The sequence below is a fragment of the Colletotrichum navitas genome (assembly GCF_030913465.1).
Source record: "Colletotrichum navitas strain CBS 125086 chromosome Unknown LY79scaffold_24, whole genome shotgun sequence".
Classification (NCBI taxonomy): Eukaryota; Fungi; Ascomycota; class Sordariomycetes; order Glomerellales; family Glomerellaceae; genus Colletotrichum; species Colletotrichum navitas.
Genome location: NW_026850570.1, coordinates 44,371 through 66,755, shown reverse-complemented (window position 1 = coordinate 66,755; position 22,385 = coordinate 44,371). Strand labels below are relative to the sequence as shown.

Genomic DNA, 22,385 nt, shown 5'->3' with positions numbered 1-22,385 from the left:
TCCTCGCCGTCGGCCGTGGCGGGGGGTTCGCGCGCCCCACAGCGAGGCGCAGGCGCGCAAAGCGCACCCTTCTAGACCTTGTACGCCACATATGAGCCAAAGAAGAAGCAAGCGTCAGTAAGGAGTGCAATTTTGCCTAGGTAGACGTTAAGAAACTTAAATGCCTTCTGTCCTATATAGAGAAAAAGCAGCTGCCATGAGCAGTGTAGCTACTACACCTGGGATAGTTGTACCTTTTCCCGGTCTGTTGCTTGTAAGCGGCACAGGAGAGTTGCTCGACGTCAAGGACAAAGACAAAAATCAATCAATCAATCACCATATCAACGTGTATATGGAAGACAGGAAACGATGCGTACGGTGAGTGGCTAGCGTCGGCGGCACCTCGATTTCTATGACGCTCAGGGGTGTCCGGCGGTGCCTCCGCCGTCGAGGGGGTGAGTGCTCCGTTTCTGGCGTTGCCCTGGCGTAGAACGAAGCCACGGCCGGTGCTGCGTTGGTTAACAGGGCTACGCCTGTGGATGAATAGAAGATTAGGGGCGCAGCCACCTGCTGGTGCTTGTGACTCTGGCCAAGATTTCATTCTTTTCAAGGTAAAGGTTGAGTGAGGTAGGGTGGGTGGACATCTCGCGACTATGACCCACCACTCTTGGCCCCGGCGACGACCGTGTAGCCCCCCTCTCCCTCTCAGTCTTCTTCTTCCGACCCATAAAGCTCCTCACACTCCTTGATGTACATAGTATCCAGATCGACGCTGTTCATCATGGTCCCGCCAATTTCTTCCAGGTCAATAAAATACACGCTCTCGGGCCCGCAGGGAAGATCCATATCTTCAGTCACCGAGTAGCCGGACCTGATGCCGTCTAAACAGATGAAATGAAGCTCGGCAACGTTCTTAAATAGTCTGCCGATCAACAGCGATTCGGTGCGGGAAAAGTACTCGTCCGAGAGGGCTCGCCTAAGCCGCAGCCGGCGGATATGGCGGGCAACAGCCCGGAAGTCACTCAGGTCCGTGTCTCCGACGGAGAGCATGTCGCGATCGAAGTTGAACCAGACGTAGCGCTCCCGCTCCGGGTCACCCTCGGGCACGGGGTCGAACCCGTCGTAGGGTGTCGTGGTGATGTCTGAAAAGGCCTTGTCGTACCGGTATTTGGTATCAGGGCATGTAGTCAGGTGCTCGCGGGCCTCGCGGCAAGTCCGCAGCTGGGCCGGGGTCGGGGTAGACGAGCGCAGGTGGCGTAGCGGCGGCGGACGCTTGACGGTCCAGTCCGTCGTACGCAGTCCTGGCTCGGATCCCTCCACGTTGGTGGGATTTGGCTGGTGCCAGACCACGCGCACGTCGACGACGCGGGGCTCGACGGTCAGCTCCCAGATTCGAGTTCGGAGCTCGGCGGGAAGGTCCGGAAACGGGTGGAACGTCGCCGTGGTAGCAGCGGTGGTGGCCATGGTCTCTCGAGCGGCGCGAAGTGCTTTGCTGGCGGGCTGGCTGGGAGGTGCAGAGTGGCAAAGGGAATGAAAGAAAAAAAAAACACCAAGATGAGATGGAGATGGTGAGACGAGACGAGGCGAGGTGAGATGAGAGCAGTTCCCTTACAGACAGAGAAGCGCGATTATTGGCCAGAACCAGAGAGCGGGAACGTCTGACATCAAATGTCGGCCCCGCGAGCTCTAGGGATTTTCGCCAAGGGCGGGGGGGCAAATCAAATTAATCTTGTTGCCTGCGACTGCCTAGAAACAAACAAATATCGGCCCGGCTCGAAATGGCCAAGATTGGCTCGGTCTAGAATAGAGTTAATTTACACTTGATGGGATGGATGTACTAGGTAGTGTACCTGCGCCGCTTGCCTAGGGTCCTGCAGGAACAGCCCTCTTGCATGCATTTGTGGATTTGCAGTCGAAGTCGGATCCTTTTTCTTCTTTCCAGCCGAAGGATCTGATAAGAAAGGGAGTTGCCTCTTGGCTTTCGGTGTCCCGTGAACATTATACTCTTGGCGACGGCTTGGCGCAGCTCGTGTCTTGACTGAATTGTAAGCACTAGACTCTTCAACCAAACCCTTTCAAGGACAGGCTCAGCGTTATGCAATATCCGTACCTCGAGTCAAACTACATGTCAAATTACATGTCACTGGTACACTCAGCATCCATCATGAGATAGATCACTCGCGTCTGAAGCGGATCCGGCCTGGCCGATGCACAACTGTAAGATTGGCCACATGCTACCTCCCATGCCAATACGTGGTCATGGTAGACCTTTTCCCAACCTCTTTTGATAGAACCGAAGTCTCCTTCTTCTTTTTCAGACCTTCGCCCTCTGATCGTCTTCATTCTTGTGGTTTCTTCCCTTGCACTTGCACCACTCCGCATCGCCTGCTGAGCCAGCCAGTCCTGCAGCTTGCTTGCTTGCTTGCTTCATCATGAAGACCTCTTGGTTGCTGTTTCTTGTTGAGCTGGCGCTTCTTGCGCGCAAGGCCAACTGCACCAACACCCCTTTGCTCCCCTACGACCCGGAGACAACCTCGGACTGCGCCGACTGGTTCAATAACGAGGATGACAGGACTTGCGAATGGGTACGCGATTACTTCAGGGCTACCCCAGAAGAGTTCAGCCGTTGGAACCCATCTGTCGGTCTCGACTGCCAGCCTTGGTACAATTGGAACTCATACTGCGTCATTACATGGACCAAGTTCAACGAATCCCAGCCGACGACTTCATCCAAGACTGCCACCGCCTCGTCCACCTCCACCGCGCCCACCCTTGGTCCTTCCCCAACCGCCTGGACTAACATGGGCTGCTACGTCGAGGACCCCGACATGCCGCTCCTCGACATCAACTTCAACCCCAACGGCGACCCGTCTCTGAGCGTCCCCAAGTGCTGGCAAACATGCTACCGCCGCTTCTACAAGTACGCTGGTCTCCAGAACGGCAACCAGTGCTGGTGCGGCTCTTACGTCGGCGGCGAGTGGGCAGTGAACCAGACAGATTGCAGTTCGCCTTGCACCGGCAGTCCCAGCACCTTCTGTGGCGGCCCGGCCCTTCTCCAAATCTACAAGGCCGAGGAGAACGCGCCTCCCATGGCCACCACCACTACCGGCGCTGCCGGTGCGACCACCACCGCCGCTTCTGAAGCAAGGCGTGACGCCGGGGCGGTCAAGAACCCCGGTATGTTTTGGAGCCCGCTGGACTAGCTTGGGCGGAACGCAGAGCGACGAATGGGTCTTTGAGGCTGATTTAGTGGTTGCTTAGACGGTCGCTTGTCCATGGCATGGCTCTTTGGATTCGGATATCTGGTCTACTCTGGCATGGTGGATATATTGTAATGAATGTCACGCGTGTTTGGTGCCTTGATCATTCAAAAGTTCCACGTTCAACTCGTAAGATCGCGGTAGAGAGGTTAAAACTCGATCCGTGTTTTCTTTAAACCTGTGTTTGAAATAATATCATCCACGCAAGACCGTATAAGTCCCAGATTCACTCGTAGCAATCGCGACATGTTCTCTGCTCGCTCCTGGAATCGCTATCTACGCTGGCACATCATCATGTTTACTATTACCAATACAGGAGCATCGAGCCCCTTGTCGCCTTGCATATCTCTCTGATCGGCGAGGTCTGAAAGGATGTCACGAGGTTCCGTTGCTTAAGAGTCTAGGGCCTTGATAGGCTCTTTTACGAGGAACAGCGGCGCAGCACCAAGAGAACAGCATGTTGCCGAAAAGCCTCAAAGTTCTTCCGACGCAAGGATGTATCTAGTGTTAGGCACGAGCCTTGGCTGCATTTAGTATTGCCAAACTTGGCCATATTCAGAAATGGATGAACGAGGTCCGAGTCAGAATGATCCATGCTAGTTGATATTATAACCCTCAACCCCTACAGTCAACCCTAAATGAGCCCCACATTTTAACACTACTAGGAGCTTACGCTCACCTGTGCGGATTCTTTCAGACAAGGTGCGAAACTCGGTATGTACCTTTGAGGATTCATTTACAAGTCAAGCTGGAGTGGAGTGTGATATCAACTTGTTTGTAGTAGACTCGCCCTGATACGGCCTTATGCTGGTTCAACACAATCAATGGTCAGGCTCCAACCAGGCAGCAGACATTATTGATACGAGCTTTGGCCAATTCTAGATTCTAGCGGGGATACCAGAGTGTACACTCCTTGATCTCAATAGAACAACGCGTGGGGAAGAAGTGCGGATATTCTTCCCAGGGACAACTTTGAAGCATCATGGTCCATATAATGTGACCGAGTTTCCTGGTGGTTTGATTTGACTCCCAGCATCCAGACCTATTACCTTCAACCCTCTATCCTGAGTCCAGCCCAGAGTCACTCTTTCACCATGCTTTCTTCCTCCGCATTCACTCTATCTCTGGCCATCGGCCTCCTCTCACCCGTAGCGGCTGGCAGATCTGCCCGCATGCTGCAAGCTCGTGATGGGCCTTCGCCGGCTCTGCCCTATGCTCCTGACACGTCGACCTACTGCACTTGGTGGGTGGATGTCAGAGCAGGGACCACCTGCGACGCCATTGTCAGCGAAAACTTCATCACCCTGGAGCAGTTTAAGCGTTGGGTAAGTCTGCCACTGTGTTATGCAGCATTGGGACGTCTTATTCGAGTCTCGATTTGCTACCCTATATCCGGGATAGACTGACCTGTTCAACAGAACCCTTCCCTCGCCGCCACCTGTGCCGTAGAGGTCGGAAAGTCATACTGCGTCGAGGCCTTTGGCGAACCTGCGCCGAGTCCCTCTACGACGTCTGTTCCCACGTCGACCACTTTGTCGATCAGGACTTCCACCTCCACTTCAGTTACTTCCACTCGGCCACCAACTACCACCATTAAGCCGTCGTCATCGACTACGACGACGACAACCCCGGGAAACGGCATCACCACCCCAACGCCCACCCAAGCTACCATCGTGAACAACTGTGATGCCTTCTACTTCGTTGTTGCCGGCGATAGTTGCGACGCTATTGCAGCCAAGCACGGCATCACCGTGGCTCAATTCCAAAGCTGGAATCCCAGCGTCGGCGCGACCTGCACCGGACTCTGGGCCGATGCATATGCTTGCGTCTCGATTATTGGTCATACGCCGTCGCCCACTACTACCGGTAACGGCATCGCCACTCCCACACCGACCCAGGCCACGATCGTGAACAACTGCGACGCTTTCTACTTGGTCGTCGCCGGCGACAGTTGCGAGACGATTGCGTCCAAGCACGGTATTACTGTAGCCCAGTTCCAAAGCTGGAACCCAAGCGCGGGCGCGACCTGCACTGGGCTCTGGGCCAACGCCTACGCCTGCGTCTCCATCGTCGGCCACACCCCGAGCAGGCCCCCTGCCACGACGACCACCGCTGGCAACGGTATCGCCACTCCGACGCCCATACAGCCCAACATGGCGAGCAACTGTGACCGCTTCTATAAGGTCAAGTCCGGAGATACGTGCGCCGCCATCGCCTCCTCGAACGGGGTCACGGTGCAGCAGATTACGACGTGGAACCCGTCAGTCAAGTCCGACTGCACTGCGCTGTGGCTCGACTACTACATCTGCACCTCTGTTGTCGGACACACGCCCACGACGCCGGGCAATGGCGTCCAGACGCCCACGCCCATCCAGAGCGGCATGACCACCTCCTGCAAGACCTTCCACTTCGTCACCTCCGGCCAGACCTGCGACGTCATCACCGCGAGGTACGGCATCACCAGGGCCAACTTTTTCCGTTGGAACCCCGCTGTTAAGAGCGATTGCACTGGCATGTGGGCCAATGCCTATGTTTGCGTTGCCGTGTTGTAATAGATGGGATCGGTCTTGAGGTAGATCTGCTACGAGAGGAAGGATATTCAAGTAATCGGTTTATTATTCAAAGCAATAAAGTAATAAGTTTGCCCATATACAGAAAATCATATGTTTAATGCGATGAATAAGATTGAGATCGTATTGTGCTTGATCGACACGCTCGCCCTTTGCCCGATTAAAATGTTGTCGACACATTCAACCCGACTGCCTGTACCCTCACGAAATCCCTTGGCATCCATCCTCGCTATACAAGCAGCTTCATAAGCTTGAAGACATCGATTTGAAAAGATGTGGTAAATATAGATAAATCAAAAGCATGGTTCCAAGTTACCTGGGTAGGTACTGAAGAAATCACTTGTAAATCCCTCTGAACGATGACTTCCATGGGGCGGTCGTAGGAAAGCATATAAATTGTGACCACCTCTAGAAAAGATAAAATGTCTCCTGCCCCCCCTCCACCCATCTTTCCTCTTGGTAAATCTCTTGGTAAATCCGTTGGACTATCCTTAAACATCAAGGAAAGTGACCGTTGGTTGATCAGTGCTTCCGGCAACGGTTCGTCCGGTCTTTGATGGTCTTGTATGACCTAAGCACCTGCCAGTGATCTCTAGCGTTGCGATTGGCCGTGTTCCCGCGATAGTAGGTGTCCAGCCAGCCGCGTACCCGAGTGCGGGTCGCTGCCGGGTCGGCCGAGTTTCTGATGGTGGCCTCCCAGTCGACCGTTCTCCACTGCGGCGTGTCCGGGTCGACTCCCGGCGGCGGCGTCCAGGTGGGGCGGTAGAAGGGGCTTGCGCCCATGTCCTTCTCGACAATAGTGACGCCGTTTAGGCCGTTCCGGGCCGCCGGGATCAGGTGGCGGCCGTGGTCTGCGACGCGGGCCTGGGAGATCTTGGTGAGCGTGTCGTCCACCCGGCTGAAGGCGGCGTCACCGGCGGCCGCTCTCACGGCCGGCTTGTTGTAGTTGTCGTTGTTGATCTGGCCGATGCGGTAGATGAAGTCGTTGTGGTTGTTGCGCCCGTACTTGACCCCCTTGTACCCCTTGAAGTTATAAGGCGCCACGTTCCTGTCTCTCCAGGCCCAGATGCAATTCACGGCCGTCCGCTGGTTGTCCAGAGAGCCGTCGGTCCTGTAGGCCGCCTGAGTCGCCAAATTCGGCGGCGTGTTGCCCAGGAATTGCTGGAAGTCTTCAAAGCTGCATTGCGCGCGGCCCTGTCTTCCTCGGCAGGGAATCCAGGAGCCGATGCACCTGTTCTGCCTCCAGTTGTTGCACTGGTAGCCGATCTGCCGATCTGCCTCGGGGTTCCGCTGATCGATGAGGAAGGACTCGAAGAGCCAAACTCTCTCGAGGCAGTTCTGGTACCCTCCGGCCCAGGTGGCCGTGATGAGGTAGGAAAGGGTAAAGACGAGGGAAAGCTTCATGATGCGGACATATGGTGGGCAACGAACGGTCCACGAGCCAATGCAGAAAGAAGTTGAAGAAGACCAAAGGACAGATGACTGGATGAGGGTCTACAAGATGGAAACAGGTTGATGGGGAGTTCTCAGGAACCCGACACATATGTGTCCATGTGCCCGGCTAGATGGGGGTTGAGCATCGTCTAGCCAGTAAGCCAAATCAACACCGTATTCGGAAAATCGCCTCTACACTTATTTAATTACATCTTGGCACCGCGAATCCTTCCTCTTGGCAACATACCCAAAGTCTACGCCCGAACTTTCCCTTTGTACCATGTACAAGACGAACAATTCTGTACGATGTACGATGTACAAATGTTGACTGGCTGGCTGGCTGTGCGGCTTCTAGATAATCGGGTCTGGAAACCCGGGGTTGCCCAGCGAATAGTGTTCAATTCTCGACTATCTTATTTCCCAAACGGGTAAAACGAGCTGTGGCGATCTGCATAGGCAACTAACGCACATTATCTTGCCCTTGCTGCGACGTCCGGTCTATGCCAAGACCCCGGGTTCCAGATCTTTCCTGACAGGGATGTTTAGGAAAGGGCTGAGGTTTGTCTAATTTAAACAATAGGCAGCAGACTTATACCACGCAGCCAAGCCCATGATATTGATCCTACGCACAATCATGGGTGTATCAAGACATGTTTTTCTCGCCACCCCTCTAGATGGCAATTACAGAGTGAGCTTATGCGAACCCTAGGGGCAACACCACTACATTGTATCCGCGCGGGGCACCTTTCGGCTTTCAAGGGTCCGATTCCTTTGCTCTTGACGATAGGTGCCTGCTGTGATTTGCCTTGATAATGTTATTTCCTGACTGCTTCTAAGTCTATCTCTCTGTCCGCTATCCTTCCGTTACAGTCCTCCTTCTACCTCCTCTTCCTATTGTTCCTCTAAAACCCTTTTTCATACTCACAATCTTTCATCAACATCCATCCCCTGGATGGATTAAGACACTCTTTCAGAATACTGCTTCATCTTTTCCTCCATCTCCGTAAAATCTACTCCTCGAAACTTAGCCTTGCCTTCGTCCATGAGGACTTCTTCTCTTTGTGCCCTCGTGGCCGTGGCAGCCAGGGCTTTTGCGTCCTCTGACCTCGACGCTCGGCAAACTGAGGATGAACTTGACCAATGGCTTTCAGCGGTGCAGGCCCAGCCTCTCGATGCCCTCAAGTCATGCCCCGTCTCATGCAGCACCGCTGGTGACGACCCATGGTTTCTGTTCCCGGATGCGTCCCATTTGGCCTCCTGCAACGAGACGATGCTACTCAACATCGCCGTTCAGGCAGCTGAGGGGAATGAGAACAATGACATGCCAACCGTCCTCAGGGCATGCACAGCAGACTACGACACCTCCAAGTCTATGAGGGTCGCATTCGTGCCTGATTCAACCAAGGCATCCCTCTGCCTCACGGCCAACAAGGTGCTGGACCAAGGCTCGATATACATGCACCAGCCCAGCCAGGGTAGCGAGTTCTTGGTCGGGCATCTCATGTCTGCTGGCCAACAGGTCAAAAGCCATCTTGCGTCTCAAGTGCCGTCATGCACCAATAACGCCATGGCCTTTGGCTACTCGCGATCCGCAGTCATCGGTCTCTTCGCTGGCGCCGAGGTGCACCAACACGGTGTGACAGCCGAAGTTCTGGAGAAGTTCCTCGAGTATGCACAGGACAAGTCCATCTCCAGCAGCACCGTGGTGCAACTGTGCGGAGCCGAGCACAGAGGTGCCGACTACAGCATCGGTATCGTGGCCAGCAGTACCAATAACCTTGACTTTGTCCAGCAGGCGGTCAAGACGTGGGCCGACGGCAAGTGTGTCTCCCAGGCAGATGCGGGCGAAAACTGGATGACTGTCACCCTACGCATTCCTGTTCCCGTGGATGAGCTGCAGCCTTCCAACAACTCTACCGGCAACGGCACCGCCAGCTCTCATCAGTTCACTCCTCGGGATATTGATGTCTCGGCCAGCGTCTCCAGACTACTTCCTCGGGCCGACTGCAGGTTTACCACCGTGCAGGCGAATGATGGTTGCTATGCCGTAGCAGAACGATGTGGAATCTCGCAAACTCAACTGCAAAACTTCAATCGCGCCAACCTTTGCAACTCGCTTGTTCGCGACGAGCGTGTCTGCTGCAGCAGCGGCACTCTTCCCAGCACTCTGCCTCCCGGAAACTCGGATGGCACGTGCAAGACACGTCAGGTTATTCCAGGCGACGACTGTGGCTCATTGGCCAACAAGTGTGTAAGTTTAAACTGCGCGGCGCCACTGATCAATCAAGACTGACAGGGGCCAAACAACAGGGAATTTCTGGAGATGACTTCATGAAAGCGAATTCCAAGACGAGTCTCTGCTCCAGTTTGGCAGAGGGTCAACATGTCTGCTGCAGTCAGGGCAAGTTGCCTGACCTGAGGCCCAAAGAGGACGCCGATGGCTACTGCGCCGTCTACACCACCAAAGATGACGACTACTGCTCCAAGATCGCTGCAAGCCTCATGCTTACTGTAGAAGAGCTGGAGTCTTTTAACAAGAATACATGGGGCTGGAACGGGTGCAAAGTGCTCTACCCCAAGTTCAACATGTGCGTCAGTAAAGGAGCGGCGCCCATGCCTGCAATTGTTCCTGTAAGCAAACAACGCCTCGTTTTACTGTTATTTGAGCCCATTCTGATATCAAATGTGTACTGATATCGTATCTCTGACCCAGAACGCGGTTTGCGGACCGACGATGAACGGCACCATCCGACCCCCCGCGGGTACTAACATCAGCGAGTTGAACCCCTGCCCTCTCAATGTCTGCTGCAACATTTGGGGACAATGCGGCATGACCGACGACTTCTGTATCGTTTCCAAATCCGAGACGGGTGCTCCGGGCACCTCGGCTCCCGGCAAGAACGGCTGCATCAGCAACTGCGGCAGAGACATCATCAAGGGCTCCGCGCCGGCAAAGAAGGTCAAGCTTGGCTACTTTGAGGGCTGGAACCTGAACCGCGAGTGTCTGACCATGGATGCGAGCCAAATCAACACAGACGCTTACACCCACGTGCATTTCGCCTTCCCCAACGTCACGCGTGGCGATTTTCGCATCGAGATCACTGATCCGCAGGTGAAGGAGCAGTTTGATTATTTCAAGAAGCTCGAGGGTGTCAAGAAGATTGTTTCCTTGGGCGGCTGGGACTTTAGTGCTCTCCCGGGGACTTTCATGATTCTTCGAGAGGCAGCCCAGCCGGCCAACCGCGACGTCTTCAAGCGCAACATCATCTCTTTTATCAACGAGCATAACCTGGATGGTATCGATCTTGACTGGGAATACCCAGGAGCTCCTGACATTCCTGACATCCCCTCAGACGATCCGGTCAACGGTGTCAATTACTACCGACTTCTGGCCAGCATCAAGGCCGAGGTCGGCAGCTCCAAGTCGGTCTCGTTCGCAGCCCCCGCGTCGTACTGGTACCTCCGTTCATTTCCCATCAAGCAAATGGCCGCAGCCCTCGATTACATTGTGTTCATGACATATGATCTGCACGGCCAGTGGGACGCTGGTAACAAGTGGACCTCACCGGGCTGCCCAACCGGCAACTGCCTGCGATCACACGTGAACGAGACCGAGACCAAGGATGCACTCTCCATGATCACCAAGGCAGGAGCCGCCTCCAACAAGGTCCTTGTCGGTGTGTCCAGCTACGGACGGTCCTTCAAGATGGCCCAGGCCGGCTGCGATGGCGAGAGTTGCCTGTTCACGGGCGACAACCGCAATTCAGGGGCTGCCAAGGGCCGTTGCACGGGAACCGCCGGCTACATCTCCAACGCCGAAATCGATGAAATCAAGGCCACCGACAGGGCCAACAAGGTCTGGACGAAAGAAGGCTCAAACATCATGGTGTATGATAATACAGAATGGGTGGCCTGGATGGATGACGACATGAAGGCAAAACGAGCCGAGTTCTACGATTCGTATAACTTCCTGGGCACGACCGATTGGGCGATCGACCTGCAGGAATGGTCAGACGGCTCGGGCAGCATCAGCGATGACAACACGGACGAGTTTGTCTACGAGGAGCTGTCCGCTTGCACTGCCTCCTTCTCGACGCTTAAGCAGCTCGAGGAACGCAAAGGATCGATCCCGTCGCACTGCTTGGAGCAGTATATTGTCGATGTACAGATCGCCGTTTTTGACGACGCACTCAAGAAATACAACAAACTCATCGAGGACGGTTACGACAGCAAGTTCTCCACCTGGGAGGGCTACATCAAGGAACAGATACCCGGTCAGATCAAGAATTTCATGGCCACCGACAAGGTCGACAAGTACTTCAAGTGCGGCGAGACGAAGACCGTGACTTGCTGCAATACGTGCCAGAACGCTTGGTAAGTCTGACTTGAGACACGTGCATTATGTAATTCTCTGCGAGGTACACGAATAGCTGACAACACTTCTCTTCAGGTGTGGTGTTGGTTGCGAAAGATTTGAGGGCTGTAAGAATGGCAAACAGATGGTGCCCAGAGACAAGTGTCCCAAGGCCGAGTTTGACCCCACAGGCTTTGGCGGTGGTCAACCCAACAGCACGTTCACCCTGACCGACCGGGAAGGCTTCTTCAAGGACATCCTTGAGACGTGGGGCATCGAGGAGGACTGGATCACGTTCAGCAAGCGCCAAATGTCCCTCGCCAACGGCTGCCAGTACGCCGGTAAGGATGTCAATGACTGCATCGCCTGGAACAGCATCTTCTTCCACGACTTCCCCACCATGGACAGCGGCAAGACAAAGGTCCACAACCCCAAGGACATCATCGTCAAGGCTCTCCCCGACGCCAAGGGGCTGCTCGACCGGTACCGCGACATGAAGACGTTTGCCGAGTTCGAAGACGACCTCGAAATGTCCGATCTTACCGACTCGGGCTCGCTGCCCGCCTTCGCCGTCGAGCAGGCGGTCGGGGAGATGGAAAAGATCGTCAAAGAAGCCAATGAGATTGAGAAGAAGCGCCGCGAGGAGTTTATCCTCAACATGATCATGGGCTTCCTCTTCTTCATCCCCTTCCTCGGCCCCACCGGCGGCAGCGCCGTCGCGGTCGGCGTGCGCACCCTCCTTCGACTGGTCGAAGTCGGCGCCGAAGTCGGTCTGGCCGTCTACAGCGTCGTCAACGACCCAGACAACGCCTTCATGACCGTTTTCAGCACCCTCATGGGCGCCGGTTTCAGCCGCGGCGGGTTCAGGGACGCCGCCAGGTCGAGGCGCGGCATGAGCTCCACCGAGTATAACAGTCTCGGTAACATCAAGCCCAACCTCGACACGATTAATAGTCTCCGGGGTGGCATGTGCTCTCTTTAGTTGTGGGATCTTGAGAAGAGGAGATGGCGGTCGAGTTCCGTGCCGCTCACAGATAGGACTAGAGATGAATATTATGAGGATGGGAAGGAAGACTGCTAGATCATCCATTTTAAGGCACGCATGTCGCAAATTCCGAATAACCCGCTTATCGCTTTCTCTCGTGCGCCTTTTCTGTTACGGCCATCGAACTCGTCTCTGATACCGTTCCGGCTGTATGTCTTTCCTCAATCCGGCAACCAAGTCACAATGGGGCATGGAAAATGCGGATCCCGGACATGGAAACGTACAGACAAGCTGTGAACGTGTTTTGCAGTGTACGGCACAGCAACAATACCGGGCTACAGCTTCGTCCTGCTTCCGTTGTATAGCAGATATAAGCGGAAAGAGAAGAGGTGTACTAGGTCAAACACGTGACGTCGTAGCTTGATAATATAGCCAACGTAATCTATCTGTAGATTCATCGCTCTAAGGACCAGTTTAATAAGGCTTAATAATCCTACCCCATATTTTTGTTAATATTTGTAATAATAGCCGTATGTAGTAAAAGCTAGTAGTAGTAGAGCCTGCTACATAATTATATTTATAGGTGAGCTTTTTTGCCAACTTGTCTTATGCAATATCTTCATGTATAATAACGTGTCTGATTCTCTACGCTTCCCACCACACGTGCTGTGACACACATGTTTACTACACGCCACAATACCCCTACTAATCAGCTTACTAGGATTATACACAAACTCTCGGCAAGAGAAAGTCTATTCAACACTAATCGAGATTAACTTAAAACGCAAAATTACTGTTAGATTAGGTTATAATGTTTCGGGGCTTATCTGTACCCTACGGCGTTTCTATCAAAGCCCGGAGCGAGTCGACATAGCGAGAAAAGAATTTTGAATTCGATCGATATCTCGTGCTCAAGAAGGCGGAAACGCAGCGGTGGAAGCTCAGGCTTAATGTACTGGAAGCCATGAGTCAAACTTGGGAGCCTGGAAACAGCAATGCATGCTCGCAGACGCACAAGCGCCACAATATGCAGCGAGTCCCCTTGGTGTTAAGGAGAGTACTTGAGGGAAAACTTCCAAACGAGCGTAAGGTTGGTCGCCATTATAGGCCACTACAACGATATCAAGTTCTAGCCAAGTTGCAGGAGTTTGTTGTGTGCCTTGAGCAGGAAGCCAACCACAAGCTGGTTTAGTCAGCTAGAGTTAACACTACCTGTACTCAATGTTTGCTACCACTTCATTACTAGACAATTACGAACATGTCGCGATGCCTTCACGACATCGCGCAGCCTTTGAGGGATCCGACCGGTGCCGGAACATCTATTAATCCGGACACACCGCCCGGATCCACTATACCGACACGTATATCTACGCGCCCCAACAGGCAGTCTAGAACGTAGATAGTTAAGCCGTCTTCTTATGACATTCCATGACCGAATAAGTGCATCGTGACAGAACACTAGATCAAAGTCAAGAATTTGCCCTTGTGATAATATTTACTAGTCATACAGTCTCACAAAATAATTCTGCTTCCCATATGCATCTTGTGTGTGCTCCCTCGAGTCCTAGCTACCGTTTACAGAAATGTAAGCATGCTTGCCGTCACGTAACGAAACAATACCGTTAGTTACGTGGCATTAATTAACGCCTTATATCCTAGGTGATATACCCCCCAGATTTGGCGTACGTTTAATCTAACACGATTTTGTGGTAGGAACTGGATATAGGTAGGGTAGCCTACACACTATCCTATAGGCTAGGTATTACAGATCCCACTAGGAGACCCTATAGGAATTGAACCTATGGTGTTTAATTACTACATGTATTACTACTCTGGTATAACAGTACGTAACACACATGGCTTTCTTCTCTATTTTGTGCTTCCCGTTTCCCAATTTCTAACTTATCTGTTCTCTTTCAACCGTATGAAGATAGACCACACATTAAGCCCAGGACAGAAGTGCCCTGCCAACAGTCACACCCAATACCTTCGTCAATCACCGCCTTCACCTGTTTAGACATGCCATTTCTATCCAACAAGTGACTTTTCAACCTGCCCAACACCCCATTCACCAGCAATCAATGGGCCGCCCTCCTCAACTTCACCAGCAACGGACCCCGCAGTGCGAGAACATAAAGGCCCTGGTCGTCCCAGTTCCGACACGACTCGTCAAGCTCCATGTCGAACTCCCAGAGCAGCTTGGCGAGAAAGGTCTGGGTGGTGAGATGGGCTAGATTTCTCGCAATGCACTTCCTGGGGCCGTAGCCAAACGGGTTGAAAGCATTGCGGTCGTCGTTCTCGAACTCGGCTGGTCTTGGATCGAGCCAGCGCTCGGGCCGATAAGAGTCGGCATCGTAGAAGTTGGAGGTCGATCGAGAGGTTGCGAACTGGTTGACGCCGACGACGGTGCCTCCTTGGACGAACTTGCCGCACTGGGGGATTTTGGTTAGACACACAGATGAACAGAAAGAGAAAGTTGTGGGGGAAAGAGGCCTACAATATGGGCCCCAGCTGGAGGGACCTGGCGAGTGAGAGTTCCGGGGATGGTTGGACGTCTGCGCAGCGTCTCCCGGAAACAAGCGAGCAGGTAGGGCAGATTCTGAACATCCTGAGCCGTGATTTCATCCGACGACTTGAAGGCCTCACGGATCTCTTTCACGGCTGCAGCATACGCGTAGGGAGTCGTCAACAAGTGGTAGACGGTGCTGATGATAGAAGACGGCATGGCCTCTGGGGTTCCGAGGATCAGGTGCACACAGTTGATCCAGACCTTGTCGTCTTCCAAGCCCTCGCTCTTTGCTCTGCTCATCAGGTAAGAAGCAAAGTCACTTGAGTTATCCTCGACTGCATGCTTCTCATCGGCCATTCGCTTGAGGATCATGTCGTGGACTCCCTTGACCGGCAACACGCAGTCGTAACCTGTGAATCCCGGCATGCTCTCGATGGCGTTGACCAGGATCTTGGGGCTTCGGCGGAACTGCAGGTAATAGCACTGCACCCAGTCAAAAAGCCTCTTGAAGAGCGCCAACGAGGGCTCTACGGTGCCCTGCGACATGATGGCGTTGAGGTCACGTCCCACCGTGAGTTGTCCGCCGAGATCGAAGAGCGCATTCTCGGTCCACGCGCCAATGTCAACCACAGCAGAACTTCCATCAATCGAGACCGAGGGCGATACGATATAGGCGTTCAGGCCCTCGATCATCCTGTCAATGCATCCTGTGATGATGTGGCCCCGTTCAACCAAGGTCTGGTGCGAGAAGGCATAGGCAAGCGTCCGCTTCTGCGGCCTGTGCTCGTCGCCGTCCGAATCTATCAGCGCCTTGTGTTCGGCAAAGACGGCCGAGTACAAGATGGGGTCCTTGTTGAAGAGCGTGGTCTCGCCGTTGGCCTGCTTGTTGCGCCCGTAGATGTCCACCCAGGCCTGGGCGCAGTTGTATGTCAACTCATCGGGGGCAATTCGAACCACGGGCCCGTACTTGGCGTGCAAGCGCTTCAGGTCGTAGGGAATTTGGCCCTTGAAGAAGCGGATGACGTAGGGAAGTCTCGAGGCTCGCCAAAGAAGAGGTCCTGGGTACGAGCGAAGCGGGTGGAAGAAGAGGTTGTATGTCGCCTTGAGTACCACGGCGAGAACAATGAGTGCCGCTGTCCAAACTGGCATGGGCAGCGACGCCAGCCGCTCGCTCAGAGGCCCGAGGACTGTCATGGTGAGTTGTGTTGTCGATGTCTACACAAACTTCAGGATGCCCGTCGACCTGGTTAGAACCCACGGATACAGAGTAGAAGCCACTGTTTAAACCATGTGGCCTGCAACTAGTATTATTGCTCCCTTCCCTTCCAAAAAGCCGCATTCCGGCCTCCTAAAACTCGCGGAACCGGTCCCCACGGTATACGAGTCACGACGGCATTCTGCCACGGTACCCCTGGTCGAAGCAAAGCCCAACAAGCCCGGAAAAAGTCGATCATATGATACGACCCCTGGCACGTTGGGACCGCTTCCTTCGCTATTTTGCGGCGGTGAGCGCGAGGACCATCGCGGCGGTCCCTCCGTGTGCGGAACCCTGCCGGGCCGGTCACAAGGACTGCCCGGCACGCCCAGTCAAACACAACAGTCGATGGAGATGCACAATCTCGCGCGTCCCGAAGCACTGCAACCATATCAATACGCTTCGGCGGACCCTTCACACAACATCAGAGTACTTTGGCCATGGCCCATTATCCAATCAAGCAATTGCGATTGCAGGCTGAGCCACATGTCAGCAATCGGGCGAATCATGCCTCCAGAATCTCAACCATCTCCATGCCCGCAATTGAAGCCTAACCCCTGGACCATTCAATGACTCGAGCTTGGTACGCTTTGGTGAGGGCTTCCTCATGTCTGAAGCATGAACTCCTGGGGTCTGTCAACCAAAACCGATTTGCTTCCAAGAGACTGAGATATCACCATGCCTCCTCCCCCGCCTGTCGTCCTTGACATTTCCCGTGGTATGAGCCTCACCACATTTTGTCTGTCCCCAATTCCCTTACCATGGCTTCGACAATCGAGAACTACCAAGACTGCGGGCCCATGCGGTACAAGTCCTCCGTACCGGTGCCCGCATCTTTGTACGAGAACACTGCCTATCCCTCCAGGTTCCGCCCGAGAATTAGCAAACACGTGAATGTGGCCGACGAAGCGTGCTGGGAAGCGTGTGACGACTTTGAAAACGCGACTGGGTTGAAGTTGAAGGCCGACAGCGTCGGATGCATCAACCCCATTGGCGGCAATGTCAACGCATTGTGGTTTCCAGAAGCTATACCAGAGAGACTCCACATCATTTCCTACCTATCCGAACTTCTCTTCCGACACGACGGTTAGTCTTTATGATCTTGAATGGTCCAATCTTCTCTCGACTTGCTTCTGAGGTCCGCTAACTTGACCTGGACAATGCTGCATGCAGATCTTACCGACGATGCCATAACACCAGAGCAGGTACGCCGCGAATCAAGACTCCTTGGATCCCTTCTTGGTGGTTCGAATGCTAAATATATGTGTGTTTATTCCAGTTCGATGAGGTTCACGGACCACTGGCGCGATTCCTCGGTTCTGAGTCGAAGCAAAGCGATCACACTACCAAGCACAACGCAATGAACACGATGCAGGCACGCGTCGCCATCGAGGCGCTCGAACAGGACGAACGGCTGGGCAAGCTCGTAATCGAGAAGTGGAAGGGCATCGTGAGTGTTCGCGGGCAGGACGCCTTCATGGAGCACAAGACATTGGACTCGTACATGCACGTGCGGCATTACGATGCCGGCGCCTACTCGGTTTGGTCGCAAATCCTATTTTGCTGCGACATTAGCCTCACCGACGAGGAGCTCTCAAGTCTGGAGCCTCTTACCTGGCTGGCCTTCACGCAGATGATTCTGTGGCATGATTACTGTTCGTGGGATAAAGAAGCAGCCACATACCTGGAGCGCGAAGAAGGCGGATCCAACATGAGCGCCGTGCAGGTCTATATGGCCATGTACGACCTCGACCAGCATGCCGCCAAGGACTTTTTGCTGTCTGAGATCGGGAGGATAGAGGACGAATACTGCGAGAGGAAGGCGGTCTACATGGCCGAGTGCTCGCCCGCACAACACATCACACACTACATCGGTCTGATTGAATTGTGTATGGCCGGGAACACGCTGTGGCACCTGTCCTCGCGTCGATACGACCCGGCAGCTCCGCTTCCCAGACGAGAGGACATCGGTAAGGTGAACCAAGTCCCGCTTGATGTTTCCGGGGCCAGCAAGCCTGTGGACGGCTCAGAGTCGGAAGGCATTCTCACTCCGCCCTCGAGCTGTCTCGGCACGAAAAGACTCAGACCATTCTGGAATAACCAGCGAACCGAGTATACCACCATGACACCCGCTGAGACTAGTTCCGACCACAAGAAGAAGGCCAAGGCATCACACGAGACACGGGCGGATCTGCTGACCGTCTCGCCCTGCGCTTGGCCTGCCGAGCCGGACGAGAAGGACATTCTGGCGCCCTACCTTTACACGGCGGCAAGACCTGCAAGTGGCGCTCGTGACAAGCTGATGGACGCGCTCGACAACTGGTACCGCGTTCCTCCCGACGCCCTAGCCACAATCCGCACCATCGTTCGAATCATGCACAACGCCAGTCTGATGCTCGACGACGTCCAAGATAATTCGCCTGTGAGGAGGGGCAGTCCGAGCGCCCACGTCGTCTTCGGCACGGCCCAGACCACAAACTCGGCGAGCTATCTCATGATCAAGTGCGTGGACCTGGCACAGCGGCTGGGCAATGACACCTTGTCGTGCCTCTTGTCCGAACTCGGCCAGCTGCACCTCGGCCAGAGCCACGACTTGGCATGGACCTTCCATTGCAGGGCGCCCTCAATGCCCGAGTACTACAGCCATCTCGAGCAAAAGACCGGCGGGCTCTTCCGCATGGCCTCCCGCATGATGCGGGCCTCGGCGACCCAGAACAAGCATCTCGACGCCTGCAAACTGATGAGCCTCCTCGGCAGGCTCTATCAGCTACGCGACGACTATCAGGATATCACATCGGAGTCCCTCTCGACATACGACGACCTGGATGAGGGGAGCTTCACCCTGCCGCTGATCCACGCCCTTCAGCGCGAGAACAAAGAGGGCGACGTCCAGCTGCACAGCATTCTTCAATCCGCACGGGCAGCGCGCTCAGCCTCGACATCTTGGAATAGTGAGGGAAAGTTGTCGGTCGAGACGAAACTTCTGATTCGCGAGATTCTAGAGGAAGCAGGCAGCCTAGAATATACGAGGGTGGTAATCCGGAGCTTGTATGACGAGACGAGAGCCGTCTTGACCGCAATGGAGAACGAAGCTGGGCCGGGTGGCAAGAATTGGATGCTACGGTTGCTTACTTTCCAGTTGAAAATCTAAGACAGAGACAATAGTTAACACCTCAGTCTGAATTCGCTTCGCCAGCCACTCCCTCTTCAGGTTAAAACTTGATGCGAGCCAGATGATCGCTTTCAGACTCTGGCGCGTTCAGATTTGCCAGCACAAACAGCGGGCCAAAACCTAACCCAAGCATGGTATTATTAGGTTAAACAATAGTATTTCTAGTCTTAAAGCTTAGTGCCTTGAATTACAAAGGTTAAAAGAACAGTAATGTATATACATGATGAGTTATATATCGGCTCGACGGTGTCATTCGTGTACGCGGGCAATGAGTCTGACATAAGATTTGCATTCCTTGATAAAGAGCATTCAATGTTGATGGGACGCACCAGGACACTGATGACGCCTCCAGGTGATTGATGACGGAAATATCTATATGCAATTTACTGCCGGGAGAAATGGAGGGCCTTCGGGGTTTCCGTCCATAGCAGCCATCTCAGTTGGGATTTGGGCCTGGTAGCGATCTTCTGTACTACTAATCTTGGGCAGAACTGTTAAAAATCAGCTTCATATAATGATTGCCTACGCGGTGTCTGTAATTCTCCTGAGTTGATTAGCTTTGACGACAAAGAGGGCCAGTGACGGCTGCATCCCTACTCGAGGGTTGTGAGTCCAGTCTGATCAACGTCTCAGTGTGACGTGACGTCCCGGTACCGCCCCAGGAGGAACATGTGCCAAGTGGCTCGCGGACTCAGAGCTCGTTGCGAAGGTCTTCGCGCAGCCTAGTGGACATTGATATGTGCGAAGATGATGTTCGACATGTTTCACATCCATTCGTCAAGGCTCGGGAGGGTATTGTCAGAAACTAGGGAAACTCTGGCGAGACACCTGTAGGGTCTGGGATCTATCAGCACGTGTTTTCTGATGGTTGTGAATTAGTGAGAATCTTAAGGGCTGCCCATATGTCTGGACTTACTTCCACAAAGCTGCAGTAACCGCGAAAACTTCTGAGTGGCAGTAGGGACATTTCACGTGTTCGTTGAGCCCGTCCTCTGGTAGCTGATAAATTCATATATCTGGTTCTCCTCTGTGTCTGTCGTATAGGTTCTTTCCCTGATGCTATGACCAAGTTCTTATGAGGTGTATGTGATTCCCGGCGCTCCGAATAGGAGTCACACCATCACCCGACGTGTTATCATGCTTCTCAGCTTTTGAGGGAACCGTATCACTTGGTGCAGACACACGTTGACGTTTGTCCCAATGAGTGCTAAAAGCCAATCCAGAAGCCTTTCGACCCTGAAATTACTTCCATATTCATGGTATATGTCACGCAAAAGACGACGCCGTTAGTTACGTGGGCAGTAATAGTAGCTTATATATCGTGACAGTATAGCTCTTGCTAGGATAAGACAGATACTCTTCAGCTACTATAAACCTATCAAATACGTTTTGCATATCCAACAGTTTCAAGTCGACGATGTTCTCCACTCCTGAAGCCATTGTGTGATTATGAGGTGCCGGGTCTTACATTGAAGTGATGAGTCTTCAAACTCTATCAATCACATGCGTGATATCTGCTGTCAGCTGCGGCCTGCTCAATCTCATTTCGCCATTTTGTTAGACCTAAACGTCTCCCCTTATTATCATCATTATGTAATCTGTCGAACATAATTACGGCATTGTATTCGCTTAGTAGAACCTGATGCAGCTTCTCGAAAGCTGTAAAATTCGAGTGCGAACGTGCCATGCGTTGCCGAGTCTTGGATTCAAGGAGGCCTGGACCGTTCTAAGAGCGCTAGTCTCACCTGACCACACTCTAAGGCGATCAAGCACGTCAGGAAGCTTGAGACGGAGTAGGAATCGAACAGACTCGTCAGAAAAGTCTTTGCTTGCAACATAGAAGCGTTCGATGGACTCGATGATGCTCGAGGCTAGATTCGCAATGATACTGGACATTGCTACAGGGATGAAGAGGAATGGTGCACAATGACATTGAAACGCGTAATAAAGTTTGGGATGATTTTCGGGTATGCGATTCGGGTTGCAATGCTCCAGAATGAACACATGGTGGCGAAATGTCACATTCTTGAGGTGGCATTTGCACTTCTTTGGGCAACGGCCAACCTAGTCCGGGACTCGTCCAACGTATGGAAGAAGCTGAACGCCGAGAGTCATATGCAGGCGTCGGTATCCAATCAGCAGACACTAGTCGACAACGCACCATGCACGGATTGGTGGCTTCAGACAGGGGGTCTATGATGTTAGAGGCTGCGATGGTACGGAGGAAAGGAGGCAACAAGAGATGTATGAAGGAGCCAATTGCGACGATTGTTCTAATTTGCTTTCCCTTGTTTGCTAGATCTCTTGCGGACAAAACATCTTTTGTGCCCTTCGGCCTGCGTCAACCCCTTCCAGCTCTACCGCCGGTCCAGCTCCGGTATCCGCCGGTGCTCCTCTCCGGGCAACTGGCATATGAGTAGGTTGTTATGTTTCTGGAACACGACTTACGAATGTGAATTGGTCGTATAGGGCCGGAGTTTATTTAATCTAAAGAGCGTGGTAGTGCTAGCGATGGAATAAGTTGTTCGTTCTTACATATATACTAGGTATGGACGGGATTGAAAACCTATAACTTAGCTTATGCGGCCAAGCAGGCTCGATATCCTGGTTCAAATGCTTAATCTATCGATCATGAAGAAGATCAGAGATAGCAAGAGAAACAACATTAGCATAGAAACGATCAATGACTATGCTCTTGGTTCTGGTGGTCTCGTCGTCTACTGTTGCTTTGTTCTCGTTTTCTCAGACAAGAATGAACCCGCGCTAGTGTGGAGCCATTCAGGTTCAATGGTTACGTTAGAGAAAAGCCACGTACACCTCACCGAGAGTTCCCTCGGTGAGAGGTTTGAAACTGACCATCTCACAAC

The 22,385-nt window shown here is 53.2% G+C and overlaps 7 protein-coding genes across 7 annotated transcripts; 4 read left to right on the top strand and 3 right to left on the bottom strand.

Annotated features, from left to right (window-relative positions):
- Positions 1-684: 684 nt before the first annotated feature.
- Positions 685-1,443, bottom strand: LY79DRAFT_669124 (uncharacterized protein; the record flags this gene model as incomplete). Its single annotated transcript, XM_060563598.1, has 1 exon — positions 685-1,443. The coding sequence occupies one exon, from the start codon at positions 1,441-1,443 to the stop codon at positions 685-687; it is 759 nt and encodes a 252-aa protein (XP_060414867.1).
- A 565-nt stretch (positions 1,444-2,008) lies between these two features.
- On the top strand, positions 2,009-3,380 carry LY79DRAFT_551286 (uncharacterized protein). Its single transcript, XM_060557631.1, has one exon. It carries the CDS (start codon positions 2,412-2,414, stop codon positions 3,180-3,182), a length of 771 nt encoding a protein of 256 aa, XP_060414866.1. The 5' UTR covers positions 2,009-2,411; the 3' UTR covers positions 3,183-3,380.
- Positions 3,381-4,206: 826 nt separating this feature from the next.
- LY79DRAFT_605614 (uncharacterized protein) lies at positions 4,207-5,850 on the top strand. The gene is made up of 2 exons (XM_060561882.1): positions 4,207-4,564; positions 4,658-5,850. Exons 1-2 carry the CDS (start codon positions 4,334-4,336, stop codon positions 5,789-5,791), a joined length of 1,365 nt encoding a protein of 454 aa, XP_060414865.1. The 5' UTR covers positions 4,207-4,333; the 3' UTR covers positions 5,792-5,850.
- Positions 5,851-6,049: 199 nt separating this feature from the next.
- LY79DRAFT_605610 (uncharacterized protein) lies at positions 6,050-7,381 on the bottom strand. Its single transcript, XM_060561881.1, has one exon. It carries the CDS (start codon positions 7,211-7,213, stop codon positions 6,332-6,334), a length of 882 nt encoding a protein of 293 aa, XP_060414864.1. The 5' UTR covers positions 7,214-7,381; the 3' UTR covers positions 6,050-6,331.
- A 904-nt stretch (positions 7,382-8,285) lies between these two features.
- Positions 8,286-12,579, top strand: LY79DRAFT_589650 (family 18 glycosyl hydrolase; the record flags this gene model as incomplete). Its single annotated transcript, XM_060561057.1, has 4 exons — positions 8,286-9,492; positions 9,567-9,874; positions 9,957-11,617; positions 11,694-12,579. The coding sequence occupies 4 exons, from the start codon at positions 8,286-8,288 to the stop codon at positions 12,577-12,579; spliced, it is 4,062 nt and encodes a 1,353-aa protein (XP_060414863.1).
- Positions 12,580-14,660: 2,081 nt separating this feature from the next.
- On the bottom strand, positions 14,661-16,285 carry LY79DRAFT_630641 (cytochrome P450; the record flags this gene model as incomplete). Its single annotated transcript, XM_060562169.1, has 2 exons — positions 14,661-15,014; positions 15,080-16,285. The coding sequence occupies 2 exons, from the start codon at positions 16,283-16,285 to the stop codon at positions 14,661-14,663; spliced, it is 1,560 nt and encodes a 519-aa protein (XP_060414862.1).
- An 822-nt stretch (positions 16,286-17,107) lies between these two features.
- On the top strand, positions 17,108-19,497 carry LY79DRAFT_513903 (polyprenyl synthetase; the record flags this gene model as incomplete). The annotated part of the gene is made up of 3 exons (XM_060554540.1): positions 17,108-17,432; positions 17,520-17,551; positions 17,626-19,497. The coding sequence occupies 3 exons, from the start codon at positions 17,108-17,110 to the stop codon at positions 19,495-19,497; spliced, it is 2,229 nt and encodes a 742-aa protein (XP_060414861.1).
- Between the last annotated feature and the right edge of the window lie 2,888 nt (positions 19,498-22,385).

Excerpts from the sequence above, each read along its gene's own strand:
- LY79DRAFT_551286 (XM_060557631.1), top strand. The coding sequence starts at position 2,412 with ATGAAGACCTCTTGGTTGCTGTTTCTTGTTGAGCTGGCGCTTCTTGCG.
- LY79DRAFT_605614 (XM_060561882.1), top strand. The coding sequence starts at position 4,334 with ATGCTTTCTTCCTCCGCATTCACTCTATCTCTGGCCATCGGCCTCCTC. Across the intron at positions 4,565-4,657 it reads TGGAGCAGTTTAAGCGTTGG|AACCCTTCCCTCGCCGCCAC; the intron begins GTAAGTCTGCCA and ends CCTGTTCAACAG.
- LY79DRAFT_605610 (XM_060561881.1), bottom strand. The coding sequence starts at position 7,213 with ATGAAGCTTTCCCTCGTCTTTACCCTTTCCTACCTCATCACGGCCACC.